This window comes from Eucyclogobius newberryi, unplaced genomic scaffold (assembly GCF_026437365.1).
Source record: "Eucyclogobius newberryi isolate DKJ021-1_F unplaced genomic scaffold, fEucNew1.0.hap1 SCAF_5, whole genome shotgun sequence".
NCBI lineage: Eukaryota > Metazoa > Chordata > Actinopteri > Gobiiformes > Gobiidae > Eucyclogobius > Eucyclogobius newberryi.
This window is the reverse complement of record NW_027316167.1, coordinates 20,998,670-21,020,444: the sequence shown is the minus strand read 5'-3', so window position 1 is coordinate 21,020,444 and position 21,775 is coordinate 20,998,670. Positions and strand designations below refer to the sequence as shown.

Sequence of the window (21,775 nt, the reverse complement as noted above, 5' to 3'; positions counted from 1 at the left end):
ATGTGGTAAGTTACATTGAGTGGTCGTGTGAGCCAAGCTCACACATTGGAAATTAACAATGTCTAGCTATGTCCCAAGTGCCACTTGAAGTTGTACTTTATGGTCTTAAAAGCCGCTTTACAATGCAGTAACGACACCGTGAAGCCCCTGTAGGTTTTGGATATTCTAAATGTAAAGTTTTAAATGTTATATTCATTTTTGGGTCTATTCATCTAATTGTTCACAAAATTATTATCAGACATGAGGAAATGTTTGGAATGCCTATGAAAATGATTTGACAGCACTGACATAACTGTGGTACAGATACTGTACCTTTAGGTGAAAATCATAAACACCGGGAAACACACATGTTTAAGAAGGTTTGTAAAAGTTTATTTTCAAAAGAATACTTTAAAGGTTTGCTCTCTAAACTCAACAGGCCTTTTCCACAACACAAACAGACAACAGTTTCTGTTGTTCACCTGTGTAAGTGTCTGCTGCTTTGCCCATTCGCTCAAACAGCCAATACAAGCCATTCATGCATAAAGCTGTCAAGTTACACTAGCTTTCTCTCTTCAATGTGCTGCAGATTGTTACCATTTCAGCCAATTTTATGGGCAAATATATTCAAACTGGCACAAGAACTACACTGAAACATACAGAGAATTATTTTATGCTGTTCCGTAATTGTCAGTGTCACCACTTGACCTAATTTGTTCTTTTGGGCTTGTCATTGCAGAGCAGCTCATCCAGCAAACAGGCCTGATGAGGTGTGAAGCTCATACACAAACCTTCTGCTCATGCTCCCCGTTCAGTGGAGGTCCTGGGACAGGTGCAGGGTAAGATGGACAGCAATATCCCACACTGAAGCTCAGGGGCCCATAGATAAACCATTCAGCACATCCTCACAGACAATACAAAAATCTTTATTTACATTTTGCCATGATTAGAGCAAAACCATTTCCCTTGTATTTTGTCATAATAAAATGCCACTCACAGTAGAATAAAATCTTCCACTTGTAGTATTTCCACTCATTGTTGTACATTTCCTGCGTGCTAAGTTTAGTCCCCACTCTGTTTTGTGGTCATGTCCCACTTGACATTCAGTGGACAGAGACAAAACATGTGGGTGCAGTGAAGGGTACAAGGATGGCCTCTCAGAAATCCAGGTGTTTGTTAGTTGAGGTGCTGAGGCCACAGGCTGACGCTGCACCGGTCGCTCCAGGCAGATCCCCTCGGCTCACTCGACTCACTGTTTCAGACAGATCTGGAGGCAAATGCAGTCTCTGCAGAAAGAGAACAGGCAAGGGCAGAATATTAGAGCAGCTCGTACGGGTGAAATGAGACACAAACACAACAGTGGGATCCACGTACAGTAGACTCTGCACTCCAGTGATGTTTATTCAGTCCATGTTGGCCTGAAATTGCATTAGATGCTTCAGCACTCCCTTTAGCACAGGCAGAATGGAGTAAACCTGCTAGTGTGTTGCTAAATGCTTCAGAGAACTTTAGATCTGTTACAGCTCACAGGGAGTGTGTTCAAGGGTTGTGAGCACCAAATAGCCACATGATATAAGGTACAGAGCACGGGGAAGTGCACATGGAGTTTTACTTGTCATAGGTGCAGTTATTCCATCACTATTTTTCATTTCTTCAATTATGCTTACAGCATTGATATAACAATACTGAAAATTAGTTCAGTAACATTTTTTCTTCTGTAAAAAGCTTATCGGACTTGCTGCTCTTGCCAACATTAAGTACAAAGACGGTAGGTTAATGAGAGCCATTCACCTAAAGCCCACTAACACCAATGACTATAAAGCTTAAGAGGGCTGTCTTTCTCACTGAGCACGCTGCATGAAAGGCCCTACGTCAACAGACTGAGGTTGAGAGCACTTCAAGTACCTCCAGAGTCCAAAATGTGTGTTGAATCAGTTCAAGTGTCTTTCGAGAGAGCCACCTCAGGCATACAAGCAATATAGCCTCAACAATAGGAGAAGTTGAACCCTGTAATTTTTCCATGAAAGAATCTCCAGTGACATCTGAAACCTCTACTCAAAGCAGGATTCAAGCTCCACCTGAACCCTCTCTGCCCATTACATTCACAGCCCCTGAAGACATGAGGCCCGCAGATGCTTATCTTAATGACCAGGCGTTAGAAACAGGGCTTATCTGCGTCGTTTTTAGGAGATAATTCAGGACTACACGACACTTGTTAACCCTTTGGGGTGCAGTACTTCCTTCTTTACCACCAAATTGTGTTTTTAAGGATTTGGGGATTTAGAGAAACAACGTTTTACCCCCAAGAAAATGATGTTCACGTTTGATATGAAGCCGTGCGTTTCCTCCCTCAGCAGTCAGGGGGTCTGCATACTCGCCCTTTGTGTGTCCTTTGTGTGTGTAGAAGAAGTTGGCTTGTCGGGCCAGTTGAGGAAACAAGAGGAGTTGTATTCATGGAGCCAGCCTTTTATGTAGAGCAGGTGACTACTCTGCAAGCCCTATAATTTAATGTAATGTGGTTAAGGTAAGCTTTCACAAGAAGAATACACACAGGGGTGGAAGATTTCCACTGGGAGAACACAGGGACCTACAAATATCTACTAGACGACACTAAAAGGAACGACCGGTACTACTTTCTCAAACTTTTGCAAACCACAAAATGAGTGTGTGCCCAAATATTGGCCTAGGGGGTGGCTCCACAAGAGTTGTATCCTGCTCTGCCAAACCTCACCTGTGTAACCTTTCGTGTCTTCGGCTCACTCAAGTGTGATTGAAAAAGAAAAACAATGCATTGATCAAGCCTGGATTCGGTCCTGCTTAGTGCAGTGCAGCGGAAATGGGCAAGAGAGAAGGCTAGTAGAAAAATCAATCACATATACATCATCCTTGGTGGGAGGGTAAAAAAAAGACATCACACCGATGTCTGGCTGTCACGCATCCACAGGCCTGGCTCTCTGGGTCTCTCTGGCTCTGGGCTCGCTGAACCAACTGAGCATGTGCAGAAGGAAGGTCAAAGCAATCGAGAAGTGAAGCTGGCTCCTCTAACCTTTGAGTTCAGGGGCATATGAGAACAATCAATGCCTACATCAAAGTTGGAGGGAGGAGCAGACAAACCCAATCGATTATTGTGACACACAGGGAAAAGGCAGCCTGGCAATAATCAGCAACCAACCTGGACATCCGCAAACAAGCTTTATTATAGACAATATAACACAACTTGGCACAATATCAAACTTCTCACAAGAAAAAAATAAACTTGGAGTGCATTAATAAATAAACAAACTTTATACAAAGACGATATTTTAAAAAAAATCATATTTTTACAATACACATACAATTTACAATAAATACTTCTATATACAAAATTCAAAATACTATATACCGATACCATCTTCCTGACTAATAAATAGTGATATACTGTAATTTTAAACAGCAATAATAAAAGATGCGAGTTAGTAAACAGCGAACTATACATAGTTAGGACAAGAGCCACAACATATGCAGTGACACCAAATGAATGGAGGTCAGTGTAGGATCAGACAGACACCGTCACAGAGGCTGCCTTCCTGCGACCTGCACACTCCATGAAGTAAACAAGGACATCCGGAAAAGCTCTCAGAGGCATAGTGGGGTGTATGTGTGTAGAAAGTCTTTCTGTGCTGCCTAGCAACCTTCAGAGGGTGCAAAAAGAGGAGCAAAAATAAAAGGATCTAGAGGGCTGGAGGGGGTAGTTGGACTGGAGCGAATGGCGGGAAAATAGCCTATTGGCTCTGGTGCTTTGGTTTCGTGGTGGTACAGAGGGAAACTGTGAAAGTGGAAGAGCAGTGCAGTGTTAGAGCAGTACATGGCTTTGCGTGAATTGACGTGATGTCAGCGGTGCCTCTGGTGCAGACCAGGCTGAAGGTCTGTGGTTTAGCCCAACTCCACAGCAAAGTGGCTGGGGTTGTGTTGGCTAGAGGCTAAGAGGTGACACGACTCCAAATGAGCGCTAAGCACTTGAAATGAGCCCTCTGGGTCGGCCCACAGACTGGATTTACCTAAGAGGGTTACCCATATCTCCTCACAATGGACAATTTCCTTCAGCATAACTAACTAAACATTTAACATGGTTCATTTGTTTCTTAATAAATAACAGTATTTCAGTTCTGAAAAAATAGACTTCTGTATTTGTAAAGCTTTTATAAAAAAGAAAATGTGAGCAACACAGACTAAATCCTTCTGGCAAATTCTTTAGGTACAAACTCTCAAAGCTCCGCCATCAAAAGCATTCCAGTGGTGGTAACTGCTTGCTAATGACTGGAGTATTAGGTGCTAATTTAACGAGTCATTTCTTCCATAGAGTTTTAGCCACAGTCTCAAATGGCCTGTCACTGTACTTTAGAACTATGGGGAACTCAACACCTTGTTGTAACACATGATGGCTGGAGTGCACTAACAATCAGATTACCACTGTTTGAACAAGCAACATGAACTCATAGTAGTGACACGATATTTACTACGACCAGACCTAATGCAGTCACTATATTCTTTTCTGTGTCACAGGTTTGGTCTGTTTAGTATGCCAGTGCAGATACGAAGATGGCTCCAGACTGAAAAATATTACAAATAAATTGCAGAGGTTTCATTGATGCAGAAGGAAAATATTGCATGACCATTTTTGTCCTGGACAGTTGTTATGGAGTTTATATATTTATACCCTTTGTCAATTCAATTTCACAGAGCTGGGCTGCTACAGTGCATCCACTGTGTCTTAACACGTACATATGTCCAGGCACCAGGTCAATGTCCTACATTTTCAGTCTCGTCTTTGCAAACGTCCCAGGGTCAATATGGCAGCCCTACATTTTGTACCGTAATTGGAATTGCTACACATTCCCAGACTTCCCGGTCTTTTCACTCTCCTCCAGGTGCCATAATCCCTTGTACCTATAAAGTTACAATACAGATTGTGTGGGAAAATATTTGTTGAACCTCCAGAAAGAAGTTTCAACACACCAAAATCCACAATATGAGGTGAAGTCACATCCTATAATAGAAGCAGACTATCACTGGTCATTTCAGACAAACAAACCCAGGAAACTGCCATGGTAAACTGCACAACAATCTGTAACTCTACCCCACCTGTACTAAACCATGTCTGAGAAAACGCTCTACCTTCCACTGCTATTGTGACACTGAAGAATGCAGCACTGTGCCAGAATATCCTGCTTAAACATTAAGTAAAACGCAGAAGACGATCGTACTCACAAATAATAACAATCTCGATATTACAAGATACTATAATGATCTATGTGTTTTTGGTATTCATTTCTGGTATATAATCTACATACTGTAAAACTGGCACAATAAAAACAACTTGCTACTTAACTTTATGGCCCTACATGCCAATGCCAAATCACATCAGCTCTGCAAAGCTAAGCACTGCTCCTGCCAGTGGCTTCCTCCAGGTGAATGAAGGCCATATTTAATTCCAATGATTCATTAATTATTTATTAATTAACTTTGGGGTATAGAATGTACTGTATACTTACAAATTACTGTGGCCTTAATCTTCTGGAAAATATTTCAAATAAGTAGTGTAAGGAATATTTATGTGTATGTCTGCGTATTATTATTATTTTTTATGAATTGAAAATAATTACCATGGGCAATACAAGCAGTATTGACATAAATGCAGATATACGTTAATAGAATAAAATAGAGAACAGAATTTTCTATAGTCTACAAGTAACTGACAATGATTCAAGATTTTGAAATACAAATCAGTGATTCTTGAGTGTCGAAGAAAACATGTTGAAAAATAAATAAATTATATACAACATGAACTGAATTCAAATAATAAGTTTATTTTTGAATCCATACATTTGTATGGATCTGATTGAGTTGAAAAAATGCCTTAACACTGGTGAATCCCCCTCTGGGTCTGCGTTCATCCTTTATTCTGATCTGTGAAAATACCTTTGCTTTTGTGACAAATGTTAAGCAATAGGTAAAGAAATGTTAAATTGTTTACTAAGTTGGAGGGTTTTTCAACTCTGTCACCCTAAAATGTCAACTCAGTCACACATTCAACAGGAGGGTTATAAAATATGATATGCTGAATGTATTTATGTAAATGATGTGCAACTTAAACTCTGAAATGGCAATTGAACACATTTCTAAGTTCACAATATTATTTTATCAGCACATACGGTCTATCTTCCACTTCTAAAACATGAATGGTACACTGCAGCTATGGCTTTCTTCCATATTTTATATTATTTTTTATATTTGACGGGGAGAATATAGAAGAAAAATACTTTGAGGATTATGCATTGTTTGGAATATTTAAAGTCTTTCATTTGACATCAACAGTTGCATTTTTTTCTTAACTCTTGCAGAAGACACAAAAAATACATAAACCTTACAGCTACATTTACATCGAAACACAAAAGATATTTGCAAATAAATAACTTCTTTATATAATTTTGACATGCTTTTCTAAGTATGTAAGTATGTCTTAAACTCTTTTGTGATTTCTGTATTTTGATGCATTTTTCCCTGTTTTTAATTACAATTTGCACTTTTAAAAGGGGCCGAATTCATCTCAACTTTCAAGAATTACCAAGACACCAAAAAGATGGCATGGGGCCCTGGTCTTGTGGTGTTTTTGAATAACTAAATGGACAAAGCAGGGCCAAAGTGTAACTGCGCTGGAGAAGGGGATTTGACTCGTTCTGGCCGTCTCCATCTTCTGGGGGCCTCGGCTCTAACCTGTCAAAGGCCACTGACGGAAGACCCAGCGTGAGGCCATTTTGTCTCCTTTCTGTTCGTTTTTATTTCTCTGTGGAAGTGTTGTGGTTTGGACTGTAGGCATTTTGCAGGGCGAGGGGCTGAGGGCACACTGACTGGGCAGAGAAAAGGGTGGTGAGGGTGGACAGGGGTTAGTGGGTGTTAGATGGACTTGGGCACAGTCGGGGAGTGTGTTGAAGCCCCGGGGTGACACGGCGCCTGCGGAGAAGGGCAGAGGGAGAAAGGGCGGAGAGTACAAACATGTCTAAGTGCTGCCTTCACTGCATATAGAGCCAACGCTGAGAGTGAGGCTGCATGGGTTATGACAGCATATCTGGGGGCCTGAGACACATATTTTACCCTCAAATCATGACTGTGATACATAAGAAGAATGTGAGATGGGGTGAAGCATGTATTTGTGACTGCAGATGTAACAATGCTTTGAAAGTTGGTTAAAACGTTGATGTGATGGGTGTGTTGAGTGTCTTGATGATTACAACTTAACTTGGGCAATATGTGCTCCCTTCTCTCTCATTTGTACTGTGCAATATGTCAAAATGAAATCATATCGTGAATCATATATGGATTAATTTGAACATAGAGTATATCGTGCTACAAAAAACCTGATGTCCAATGTGTTTGGTAACGGCTTATGCAATTAACATCATGAACAGTGAACGAAAAAAATCATTTATTTTGATCAATTTTCAAATGAATTATTTAGAGGTGGGGGATATATTAAAACATGTATAGTATGGCTATTGTAGTTTTGTCTATATTTGTCTAGTCAAGAATTAAAAGAATTATAAATTACCTCAAAAAGAAGCAGAAATATTGGGCATATTTTACAGTGATAGTGATATTTCTGGCCTTTTGTGGTTCATTTTATGGTCCATGCATGTTTTGTGCGACACTTGAACCTCAACAAAACATTGGCAGACACATTTTAGCACATTCCTGATACATTGTTAAAATATTGTCTGAATAATCCTCATGAAGATAATGCAAACAAAATTTAGATATGACCCAGCCCCAATATTAATCAAATCTAATGATTCAAATTCAAATATAAAAATGATTCTTTGTTGGTTTGTTTGTGGACAGAAAACTACATTTTACCCATTCAGCCAAACTATTGTTCTGAACATTTCATTTGTATAGTATTTGTAAAAAAGAGAGCAAAATTACATCAAGATTCTTTACTTCCTTTTTTCACACCTTTGACCTTTAACTTTTTTTTACTAGACAACAATCTATTGTCAAATTTGATGAATGTAGAAAAATAAAGAACTTCATAGAACAATGCCTGCCAACTGTTTTATTCTGCTGCATTCAACCCCCAAAATACAACACTCAGGACATTTTGTCATATATTATTCATAGTTTTTGCCTCTGCGGGCAGACTACAAGAACACACAGCCATGTACAAAAACAGAGAGGGACCCATAAAACAACGCAGCAACACAAAGCCAACTGTAAAGCCCTTCACCACCACCACTACACCAGTCTTTCCAGTTATATCTGCCCCTTATCGTTTGGGCCACAGTAGAGTTCATGAGGTTAACAGGCAAACGCTGGACGAGTTGAAAGGTCAGTTGGAGGTTACTGTGCTGGCTGGGGAAGCAGTTCAGCCATTAGAGGGGTGTGGCAGGGGCAGAAGTATAAGGCGTGCACAGCCATTAAACTGAATTATTGAATTAGTATAGTTTAAACAAAGTGTCACAGCAAGGTTGTGCCAGAGCAATGCAGATGTTCGAAAAAGCAACAGAACTGACATTATGTCGAGTATTGAGATAATGCTGTGGGGCAACTGATTATTGGCATCACACAGATTATTCTATTATTATACACATTTGTATATTAAAAAAAACATATATTTGTGTAATTGCTACAGAAGAAATGACAGTAAGTATCCCAAAAAATAAAATGTTGTGATTTTTATGCAAAAACAGTTCTCTTATTGACAGCAAAGGCTTAAAGCTCTACAAAGAACATGGATAGAAATGATTCCTCAGCATATATGAAAACGTGCGTCTGTTCTATTGCATAAGACTTCAACACGCTACATTGATGAGTTTGTAATAGTATCTGTGAATGTGCCCAAGAGAGTGAAAGTTTGCACACATCCTCGTCGAGCCGCGAGAATAAAGGGGGAGTATAATCCATCACTAGTTGATAGTCCTCACAAAAAAAGAGGCCTTTTCTGCTCAGAGGACAGCCCTTGTGTGGACAAAGACCACCATACTGAGGACTTCATAGGACCCAGCTGAAAAGGTGTTGCCCAGAGTAACCCCATTCACATTAACAGGCATGCCGGCCAAAGCCAGTCATTACTGCTGACTTGGACCAGCCGGGCCACACATAGACAAGTCTCAAGCCTCACAGGCCAATCAGAACATCAGGCACAGGAGCATCTGACTGTCCACCAAGAGGACGAACGCAGATAGTATAAGACACAACTGATGAATATAGAAACTGGTCAAATATGGAGCTGAAAGAGAAATCATGTAAATGCTGCAATATCTGAATTGGGATAATGTGATCAATATCATAACTACTGTTGTCATGATACTAACCTTTAAAAAAAAAAAAGAAAAACTCTATTTCGATACTAAGGAAAAAAACTTGATGCTTAATACAATTTTTTATATCACAATGATTATTAAAAATGCTCTCTTTTTAGGTCAATATCATGGTTTTAGACAATACACTGCTATTTTCAACACAAAATAACTAAACCCTGGATCTGATAAAGCTCAAGATCATTCCAAAACTGTTAACAAAGGAAACATTGTGCCCGGTAGATGTCATTTTTGTTGTAATTATACTGGCTCATGTGAGTATCTAGTTTTAGTATCGAATTAGTATCAACACTTTTGACATTCCTAATTATGACATAATGTCAACTTATAAGAAACTAAATGTTTCATATTTGTTCTGAGTATACAGAGTTTGCACTGCAGAAATACAAATGACATTTTGCTAAACAGAGATTGAATGTGAAATGATAAAAGTCCTTTAATTATGCATGTTGCAAAGCAGCAGCACATTTCAGTGACCTATCATCTCTCTCCCCTTTGCCCTCTACACCCCAAAACTAGCTCGGGCTCTCTAGCATGCCCTCGCTGAAGGCAGGTGGTGGTGGTGTAAATTTAGCCACAGCTAGGTGAGGTGCTTCCTGGGCTAGCTGAAGGCAGAGCCACCTTTAGGGTGTCCAACACGTCAGAGGGAATGAGACATCACCTCGAGTGGCCTGTCAAAAAATTCACCACCTTCCATTGCTCTGTGACCCCAGGTCCTAAACTCACGTGGGTGATGGGGATTTTTGTTTTGTCTGCTTTAATTTTACCCCAAACATAACAGTCTTTAGCTAACCATTAGCAGAGTGTTAATCATGAGGCACTATTAAAACTATTAAAACAGTGAGCTCTGGCCTGAGGACAATACATGCTATTTGAAATCTGTAAGATCAAGCTAAATGCATGCGATATCTCCTTTGAAAATGACCTCTAAAGGTGGCAATACAATAAAGAGACATAAGGAATATTTTCTATTTTAATGATTTTTCTTTCATTTAATGGCCTTCATTTATACTTTATAAATACAATTTATAATTGTAATGCCAAATGCATGATGAATGAATTAGTATTCAAATGTAACATTATAACAGAGTAAACTAACATATAGGTTTATATAGATGATTCAAACAACAGGGCAGGTAGCGAGTGCAAAATAAAACTAAACAAAGCCTCACAATCTACAAAGTTGTGTGGAGGTTTAACATGTTCGTCAACGATCTGAATGTGACCACGGAAAACTTCAGAAGACTAGAAAAGTTTATTAGAATATTAGTTTGATGATTTGTAATCACCATCTAATTATCTTGTTTCAGTATGAAAGAAAAGTTGGGAACAAGTTTTGAACTAGAATATCTGCTTTTTCGTTCTTCCAATGAGACATTTTGCTGGGAATTGGGCGGCCTGCCAGATTGGGGCCAAGTCAGAGTTGTCAGGGGATTACAGTTCTGCCTTGCTCACCACAGGGGGTGCGGAGTGGGCCTCAATTACCCTGGAGCGGCGTGTTTGATTTGGCCCGGCACTTTTGGGGACGGACCAAAAGCTGAATAATGCACCATTAGCAACTCAAAATCCTGTCCTGAAATGAGCCCACTTATGCATCACATACAGTAATTGTGTGTCTATCAAAGGCTGGCAGGTCTACACCAATTACCCTGATAACAACAAAATAATATATGCATATTATAAAGTGCAGAGCACCTGTGGGTGCCAGACTCATCTTTTGAGTTCACAATCAGATGGTGACTATGTGTCAACTTGAAAGAGATCAAATTCAAATTCAAAGAATAAAAAGAGATGAAAGCATTAGAGAAATGAAGAGACAAGTGAGTCTACAGTGGGAGTTCTGTGCAATTGAATTTTACTGGATAAGAAGCAGCAAATGGCATGTAAAGGCTGAAGCGTCAGACGACTGCTGCCACGTGGGCCACACAGATAAGGGAGGTGTAAGTGAAATCATTAGGTAACTCTACAGGACATCAGGGCCAGTCCGAGGTTGGCAGGGGGCTCGCACAGCCAAAAGGTCCTCCTTGAGCTCAATTGAACAGCCACTCATCTTGATACATGGACTCACAAACGCACAGGGAAAATCACTTCTACAAACAGCTACAAGGCAAACAAGAACCCAAGATTGACACAGGCAAGCAATCAAGTTCTGTTTTTCCCACTTCTCCAACAATACATGCACAGCAACACACAGATGTAGTGATGGTGCACGTGCGCATACTGGAGCACTCAGCACTTCAAACTACAGACGCCTCATTGAGGTATCAGCCCCGGCGATTGTGTTTGTCCACCTGGGTATGAAAGAGCCTTTCTGGCTTGTGTCGCACAAACTGCAGAGGGGTATACAGCTCAAGCCGGAGCCCAGCTAGGCTGCGTCTGTCTCAGGCTGAGGCAGGGAGCAACCAAGTGTGGATGCACCTCATTACCTCACTCATCCACACACCAATTACCCCTAAATAAATACACCCAGCCCACAGGCAGCAACAATGACATCCTGCCTGAAAGGGAAGAAAGGACGCTGTTCAGAGAGCATTTGCACGCACAAAAAGTGCTGTTGGATAATGCTGAGAAAAGTGCAGAGAAAAGAAGCAAATAGAAGAACATGCAGCAGGATGTAAGTCTTTTGAAGACCTCAAAGACCAGGCACATAAAGAAGAAGAATGAAACAAACACTGTGCAAGCCGAGTGAAGTGATTCAGAAAATGATAATTTCTTGCTAAATTTCACCCAACACATCCACAAATGATTTTTGTTGCAGGGGAGGAGCCAAGTTTAATTGTTTTAAAGCAAGCAGCCATGAGATAGCCACACAGTTGAATAAACTGGTGAATACTGTAGCTGACACATATTTGCATTTAAGATGGCGTGCTCGAGGGTAATCACAGCAGCAACTATGTATGAAGGCCATATTGGCTGAAAAGCAAATGAGTTAGCATTTACATCGAAATATCTCTGTTAAACATCTGACAAAGTGGGACAACCTGTATTAAGTGACATTGATGTGCATTACAATGTTGATTTAAGACATATATCAAAGGTGTGTTGGACAAGAAGTGGGACAGAGGTATTTGGAATACGGAAGAGTCTAAATGAGGAGATAGTTCCTTGATGCCCCCTCCTCCTCTCCCACCTCCTCCATGTGGGATCTTTCTGCATGAGTGCCTGTGTCGTACCTGGGGACAAAATGGTGTCTGTCTCCCCTATCTGTCTGCCGCTCTGCCCCACTTCCTTCCTTCCCATCTCTCTTTAAGCTAACAGAGGGACAGTGGGCCAAGTTTGTGCTGTTTGAGACACAGCCCAAGGAAAATGCAAACAAACAAGTCATTAATAATAACTCTTCAACGTCCACCGTGAATCACCGTCTACAGTTGAAATGTTGCATGACAGCCAGAGGCAACAAGATGATTCACTTCCTCCTTTGACACCTGAACATTCAAAAGTGATGGGTTTGATGAAAATTTTGATGAGATGATTTCCAAGCCACGAGAACAAGCCGTCCTGATTTGGCCGACTTAAGGCAAATTTTTGGTTAACAGATACAACGGCTGGGAACGTGTCACTTTCCGAGCTATTGAATCCGTGAGGTAAAGGCAATTTGATGAAGGGAGCAGATGAGATGAAGGCAGGTTTATTAGGGCTCCTTGTTCATTTAAAAGAAGAGCATGTGTGCACTGTAGGTCAAATGCCACAGGTGGGTTGGTCACAGTTGTTAACAAAATGACAGAAATTCTTGGTTGCGACACTTCTTGAGAATCCAAAACAGGCATACAAATTTTCAGCATGACTCAATTATGTTTTCCCTCCACTTCACACGCTCTTTATAAGAACAGGCCATGTGCAGTATCTTCCAACACATATCAATGGTTAAGGTGGATAAACGCTTTTGTTTTTGTTCATCAGATTATTTCCTGCAGCAGCATCTGTCACCACTTAAGTATATTTGACAAGTGAAAATGATTTGGTGAACCTGACAACAAAAGGTGTGGTTTGGCTATGTGCCTGAACTGACAATCACAGTTTTATTGTTGGTTAACATTGCAAGAGCAAAGTCTTTGGCAGATGTGTAAGTCTCATGTCTCCATTTGCACTGAATCACCAAAGCAAGTTCGTTGAATTTTGTTCACTGACAACGGCAATAAACCTTTTCTGATTCTGATTCTAAATGAGAAAAAAAATCTATGACTTGTATGTTTGAATTTTTGAATCAAAATGGTAAAATATTGCAGGTGTTGAGTGACAGTACACTGCTGCTGTTAATTAAAGTGCTATTAATAAAATAAAATAAAAAACACAAACTGCTGAATAAGCACAACACTTATTTGGAGTGAACATATATTGGCAAACATGCAACATCGGCCAAAACACTAAAGTAACACCTTCCTTTTTGGTGAGAAGGCCCAGTATAGAGCAGATCACACCAACACCACAGCTGGCATTCAAGGGTAAAATTAATTACTTCAGATACATGTGCTTCCTCTCAAAGTGGCAGACTTATTTGCATTGAGGAACATTCAGCAGAAGTAATCGATGCACACACAAAATACGGCCACCCGATGACCCCAGCCCCGTCACAAAGTCCCTCCTCATCCCCAAAGCCCTGACGGCTCAGCCATGCATGGAGGAACAAACATAGGTAGAGAGAGCAAATCACACTGCAACAAAACACAGAAACATGAATGGGAGCAGTACAATGACGGGCAGGATGCAGGACAATGGGCGAGCTATTAAACAAACGGCAAATCCCAGGATGGGCTGCACGGGTATGATACAGATTATATGCACCTAGTCCCTGCCTGGGGAACAGGGGAGTTGGAGAAAAAAGGACACAATATTGCAATCTGACAGCTGACGTCTTCATATAAATGTATGAATTTACATTCCAATTAGAGGAAATTTACATCTTAATCACAGCGAGCAGTACGTCGGTCCCTGGGTTTGTGTGTTGCTACGGTAATGAGGTGGGATGCTGCTGTGCTCTCTCATCCAGACAGTGATCTGTCAGCAGACGACACCTCCCTGTTATGAGACTGATGCTTCCTTAAATGCAACCACCAACACAATTCGGTAATTTTCACTCAAATCTGTCTTAAATACCAACAAGGTTTGAGCTGCCACCTAAGGATAATTTGCCAAATACAGAGTTTGGGAAATATCAAACATGCCTTAAATACAGTGCGCTGAACCAAGAGTATCTTTAACTGTCACTCAAGTGACAAGCCTTCAGCTCATTCCACTTCTAATTTCCATACTAATAATGGGTGTATTATCTCAAATGAGATGACTTTGTTTTGAGGATTTTAATTTTATCATGAGATAAAATTCTGCATGTTAAATAAGCCAAACTGAGTTCAAAATGATTACGGTTTTGAACTGGGCTTTGTACAAAAATACTACTACAAAAATAATCTTCAGAGATAATTTTAAATGGCTTAATCACAAGGAAATTGTTCTTGATACGAGTCACTTTTAAAAGTGCACTTCTGCAAGTCTGAGTGAGCTGATAAGAGGTGGCTGTATGATGATGATCTGAGGAATTAACTTTTTGGAGAATTTATTTATTGAGTAACCAATTTTTTTCTGTGGGTTTGACATTGGTGATTGCTGACAGTGCAAACAGAGCAGATTAGTTACACGAGACAAGAAGGGATCCCACAAATCAGTTTAACATTGTCCTTTGCTACGAATGAATTTAATACAGAGATGTGTGAACAAAAAATTGGAGGTAAATGAGGCATGGGTTCTTTATCAGCCGCCTCATAGCCAAACAGGCCTTTTCCGCCAGAGACACTGCTCTAATGGCTCATATCTATGGATGCAGCCTATTACTGGATACTGCCTGTAATTAAGACAAGTCAGATTACACCAGGGCATTTCCTCATATTTAATATTGGACTGCTATTAGGGTGAGTGGTGTTATCAGAATCGGAAAGGGCACAATCAGCACAGTCACTCATTCCATCAGAACAATAAATGAGGCAATGAACACCATGGTGCAGATTGTAGCCTGCTAAATGTTTAATGAAAAGATGCGCACTCACACAGTTATGGCTTATATTAAAACTAAAGAATTTATTCCTGCCAACCACAAGTGACTAGACTCTCCGGTTTGAAAAGAGGAGTTGTTCAGCTATGATATAATCAAATAGACTACTTCTCATCACATATGTTTTAAGCTACAAAGCCTTCCAAGTACCGTAGTACAGATTGAAAAGTAGAGATGCTTTCCAAAGCCACCACGAGCTTGTGTAAAGGAGTCAACCGTTAAGATTGTGAAAACTATAGGTTTATAGCAGAGTACAACAAAAACAAGTATGACTGTATTAAGCCAAAGCTCTGGTGGTACCATTGTCAGAGGGATAGGGGATTCTAACATATGGAGTAACCTTTGTGGCCTTGAGGCCTTAGGGAGCAGTGGCGAGGTTTGAGGGGGCTGTAACGCTCAGAGGACGGTAGGCACGCTAGGGAGAGGTGAGCTGTCACCCCCCATTACCATCACTGCTGCGCTCAGAGAGAGGGAGGGGGAGTAAGTTAGCAGCTAAAGAAAAATACTGGTTCATTGCTAACTGCCATCTCATCTAGAGCCATCCTCAGCCTGCAAACCCTAGGCTGCCTCCCGGGAAACATTTGCACGCAACTTCTCCCCATTCTTAACTAGCACCGGCCACAATGAGCGCGTGAGGTGCAGGGGGAGGGGCCTGTGTGGTCAGCCTGGGTAAGCAGAATGTATAGACTTGCGTAACAAAAGGACAACTGCCTCACACATTGTCGCGCCTTCATGCCTTGTAGTTAAGATATTCTGATTGTAAAAGACAAATGTAAAGTGACAGAAACCTCAGATTTAGATTTTAATTTAAAGAAGTGAAACTAAAGGTCAGGGATAATTTGGGGAATGTACGCCAGGGTCAAAACAGCCCTGTGATAACGTCAAATATTAAACATAGGAATATGACATGACATCTTTAACATGTGTCATAGAAGATGCTTGCCTCTAATGTGACCTTCTGGGGCCTTTTGTGTGAGTTTGGGTGAACACTGCTTAGCCACATTCTGTTCCCCAGATCCCACTGCTAACACCCCTGTCACTCATCATCACTCATCATTGTTGTGGACAAAAGGAAAGTTTGGTTAAGCCACACACTGGAGTACTCTCTCACCCCAAACATCCCCCACTTTAACAACAATCACATATGTGCACTAGGTAACAGAGAAACAAGAACGAGTTGATGCTTCTGTATGACTTATGTAGCATGTCATAAACCTTTTTGATAAGCTGTAAGCATCTTGCCCTCAAAGTTCTCTTTTGAAGTGCAGACTTGTCCTCCCAGTGCCCTGTGCTTTGACTATAGAGGGTAATTAAAGTCTATTCAAAGCTCTACGTGTCTAACTATCCTCCATCATCTAGCTAAGCCTTTCAATAGCCACCTGTGAACTCTGAAGGACACTTGCCCTCACAAAATTCATGAGTGCAACTACATTCAGCCGCAGCTCAATGTGTCTCACTCATTTAAACAACTTTGCATTGACTGTTGGTTGACTCCATTTAATACACTGGCCTATTCCAAGTAGAAGGGGTTAAGTGGTTCATGTGATTAGCAGAAACAAATACCTTAATTATGATGAAGTTAAATCAAGAAGAAAGAGGAACAATTTATCAGGTAGGGCTTCTGACAAAATCATATGAAATAATGGATGTTGGAAGATATACGTAGTTATCTGTACAATAACATTGTTCAGCTCTTCTTCATTTCTCATACTTAGCAACTGTGGATAATAAATTAGCAACGAAAAAGATTTGTGTTAATTTTAGTGGTGCCTCGGCACAATTAAATGGCAGCTGCATGACCAATACAGAACTAAAGAGTCAAATAATCTACACTGCGATCGTTTCCAATTTTAATATTTCACAATTCATTTGAAATTTGAATGGTCACAATTAGCAAATCGCAAAAACTGCAATTATTTCATATAACTGTCAACACATTATCTTGTCTTATTCTGCGTAAAAGCTGCAAACCCTGTAGTTTGGACCTCTACGTACATTGTGAATTGAATTGTCTTCACAGTGCTCGTCAGGAAAATCACAATCAGATCATTTAGCTCTATGTGAGATGCTAAAGCTCATGATAAAAAATACAACATTCATGCATGAAACACTGTTAACTGTTATATATAGATGCCGTTTTGACTGAAAAATAAAACGTCCATTTAAAAGAAACCCCCAGTCGGTCTCCATGTTGTGAACCTTCTGCAGATCGAGCGGTGAGAGTGTGGGAAAGTTATTTTTAGGACCCAAGCAGGGAGCGTTCCAGAGGTTGATGCTCCTGCTCCGGATCAACATTCCACCTTTGAACCACTCAAACCATGGAAGTGTTTGTGCCCACATGGCAATTTGACATTTTTTCTGCAGAGACATGTGACTTTTGTTACACCAGTTGGGAAACTTTATACAAAAAATCCTAAACCTAGCACCCTTGGCAATAACTAAATGCCACTATCATTATGGTAATGTTACAAATATGAATGCATTTATTCAGGTTCTATACGAGCAAAGACCTCATAGAAACAAAGTGGCCTGAAGAAACAGCCCTTTACTTGTACTTTTAATACAAGCTGAAGACGACTAGTGCTGCTTTAATCAGGTTTGAGTCCAGTGTGGCTGGTCTGGACTGATCCGGGCAGAGCGGAGCATGGACAATGTTAAAGGTTCACTGCTCATTGATGAAACAGCTTCACAACCAGGCTCATGTAGACCAAGTTGTTACTCGCTTTGGCAGAAAATGGTGCATGTGGTCTGTTTGGTTTACTTTGGTATTCAGAAGTTGCAAGTATTATTTTGGCACAGTGTTGATAAGGTGCAGAGGACAGCACATAGTTGGACCTTAAGAGTCCAGAAAAATCAGCAAGAAATGTCTGTTGCCCTAGTGCAAGAAAAAACAAGTGAAAAAGCAGACATCGAAGTTGGTAAAAACACATTTTCTTTTCTATAAACTAAGTTTTCATCAACACTAGATCTGTATTGATCGGTCAGCGACCAGTTGACTATAAAAAATAATTGTTTGACTTTAAAACACGTTTTTTAAAAAGGTCTCCAGCAAAGACAGTGGCATTATTATATAAAAAAGCAGCAATAATACACTTACACAAAATAGAAATAATCGTTTGACTAATTGTAATTTTCATTTGTGATTTTCATAATTGTTGCAGCCCAAATCAACACAGTATTTTCACAATAACTGTGAAAGAATATTTCAGTTTGTCTTGTGTGGTACACATCAACAAATCTCTTATATTAGTTATTACATTTCTTTCAGAATATTAATCATGATTTCAGTCACGATTAGAATTCTGAACTAAAATATTTTGAACTTCTGTAAATATTCATTTTTCGCTGCATTAACAGAATTAAATGTTTGTTGATGCAGACGCCCGTCGAATAAAAAGGTCTTGACATTTTAACTAAATATGTCTTATTTGTCATGAAGCCAAAGATATGATGCCACAGTCGTATCATAACACATAAATCTGTAAATAAGTTAAAAAAAACATCCCTCACAAACCCAAGAGTCAGCAAACAGTCCATACAAGCACATTTCCAGAATAGATGAAAACCCTTTGAATAATTGATGCGTATCTGATGTATGTTGCGAATATTGTTCAGCTAACGGGTCTGATCGCGTGCCACTGCCTGGTCTGCACTCTCTCAGTCTCTTTCTCATTCGCACACTCACCCTAACTACACCTCATTCTAAAACGTGGGTGAGAACGGTGTGCATTGAGGGAGGAGGTATAAATTATTTACTGACATTTTTATTCCAAAGGTCCATTCACATCTGATTGTGATTCCCAAGATAATGCTATGAATCGCAAATGCAGAATATGCATTTTATGAACCTATTGGATTTCTTGCCTTATCCATTTGGTTTCCTCTTGTAAATATGCACAGGGAATTACTGGTACATATGAATCAACTGTTCGTCATGAAAGCACATACAATCACCAGGCATGGAGCATAAACAAAGACACAAGCAGACAAAAGATGCTCCAGGACTGTGACTTGTCCAACTCTGTAAATATTTTTCTCCACTTTACATTTGCTTTCTGATAAGATGGTTTAGTGCCTCTGAGGAAAAGCCCTCATTTTAATTAGACCTGACCCGAGAATCACTTAACTGCTCCTCTTCACCAGCGCACCCCTCCCCTTACAGTCTTTGCTCTGCTCCTCACATAGCTCCATTAACACCCTTCCCTTGGCACCCAAAGGCTGCAACAGGGGGCGGCCATAGGTGTGGCTAAAAGATGTTTTGAGGACATGCCAAGAAAACTTATCTTTAACCACTACCATATTCAGACACTTAGTTTATGCCATTTTAATTCTTATAGCTACATTTTAAGCAAAACTCTGGCACATGGCCCCAATCATTCTGTTCTCGTTTGATGATGTTGAAATTCAAAGTACAATTTACATGCCCGGAGCAGCAATCGGCCTACTTAAAGGCAGCATCGCGTGGTGCTGGTAGAGGCTCCCAAAACTATTAACTATTTCTATATCCTGACTATGTATCCATACAGCACACACAAGACCACAGGCTTACAGGCGTTCAAGCCAAAACCATTTGTACAGATAGTTTTGTTTATACAGTACAGAGAATATCTATATTGTATAAAGTAGAATAAACTGATCAGTCGTTCCTAAAACTCTAGTAAACTCACTCGATGTTTTCACCATGCTACTGTCGTCCATATAACGCCTTTATAATGGAGATGATATAAATCAATTCATTATAAAAATTATCAACTGTGAAATCCAAATGAGTAGAGCGCCAAAGCCATACCTAAAATATCAAGAGTATAATCAGCTCAGGCTAAACTAAAGGTAGGCTAGACTCCGACTATGCAGACAGTCAACAGTCCTCAAAGTGAAGCGCTGTCATTGCAATAGACACCTTTAAATTGCCTCTTTAAAAAGCTGACTAATTTGACAAATCCTCGTCTTATACTGTATTTGACCCTGTGACCCGCCTGTGGCCCTCAGAACCCCACAGGCGCATTGCCAGTCAGTTTAAAGGGTCACCCAGAGGTAAGACTAATGTAATTACATACCACCAGCATTCTTCCCAGTTTCATCCTCAAAGCAGTTATGACAGAAGCCTATTTTGGCCTAATATGAGAAGGCGGGACAGTTTTCTAAAATGTGCGTGCATGACAAAGTTTCTGTCACCCCAAGTCAGTGTGTGAGCGTTGTCAAAGGCATGAACTAAATGACAATACAGACTCGTGTTTGCTGCGTGTCTATTAGTATGTGTTAATCTTTCGAAACACCTACGTTCCCTACCTGCTCAGACAAGGGCGACAGGTTAATTCTGGCTGCAGGCTTTGTGCTAATAAGTACTCATCAACCGCAGTTTGAACCCTTAAAAAACATCAGCCATCACTGTAGTTACCTTATCGATTAACCAGTACATATATTGACAGCTTTGGAACACAAACAATACAAAATTAATACTGAACAAACAATTTAAACTGATCTGAATATTACTGTGAGACTGAAACCGCAGTTTAGAAAAGGAGTTAGCAGCACAACTGTGAGTAATTGTGCTGTAGAAACTAAACTATTATAGTAGTCGACTAGTCAGCAATTATTTTTTTCAATTAGTCAACTAGTCAAATTATTATTTCATCACAGATTAAATCAATTGATATAGGATAAATGAAAAAGGGAAATTGGAACAATATGGGATTAGGGGCTTCGTTTTACAATGGATTAAAGTGATTTGAGTGATAGAAAACAAGTCGAGTGGTTAAGGCACAGTACACGTATGCCAGGCTCCACGTGCACCTGACAATTTACTGCATGTCCTCCCTTCTCTCTCATCCCCCATTTCACTCTGTACTTTCCTGTCAATAAAGCCTACGGGCCACAACACCTTAAAACCATGAGGTTTGCTGACGACACAAATCTATTTTATTCTAACAACCAATTTCAAAGGCTTATTTAAAGATGTAACAGTACAACCTGGTAAAATATTGTGGTTTGATGTGAACTATTATCACCATTAGTTATAATGGACAATCACAAATTAAACACAGTATTGCAGTACTTAACAGAGTGAGACAGGTTCTGGTTTATAAAGCACTACCATACCTCACATGCTGCCCCACTATTCCTAACATTAAAATGATTCAAATTTTCTGACAAATAGGCTGTCAAACATTACAACTGGTATTTAAGGCTATTAGTAAATCTTTTCCTTAAAATATTCAAAAACTCTTTGCGGCTTTCAATCTGAGAAACAAAAAACAAAATTACCTTTAAATCAATGAATGTGCGAACAAATTTGGAAGAGCTTTTGTGCTTCAGTTTGTGAAATAAAATTATGCAACAGTTTGCCAGTGGCAGTAAAATAAAGTGTAACTATAAAGCACTTATTTTATTTATAATTTAT

At 39.9% G+C, this 21,775-nt stretch overlaps 1 protein-coding gene across 1 annotated transcript in view; it reads right to left on the bottom strand.

Moving 5' to 3' along the window:
* Positions 1-381: 381 nt before the first annotated feature.
* Positions 382-21,775, bottom strand: part of elp4 (elongator acetyltransferase complex subunit 4) — a 42,503-nt gene continuing 21,109 nt past the window's right edge. The window contains exon 10 of the mRNA XM_072465117.1: positions 382-1,265. Within this exon, the coding sequence (XP_072321218.1) occupies positions 1,137-1,265 (129 nt within the window). The 3' untranslated portion in view covers positions 382-1,136. The remainder of the gene's footprint in view (positions 1,266-21,775) is intronic.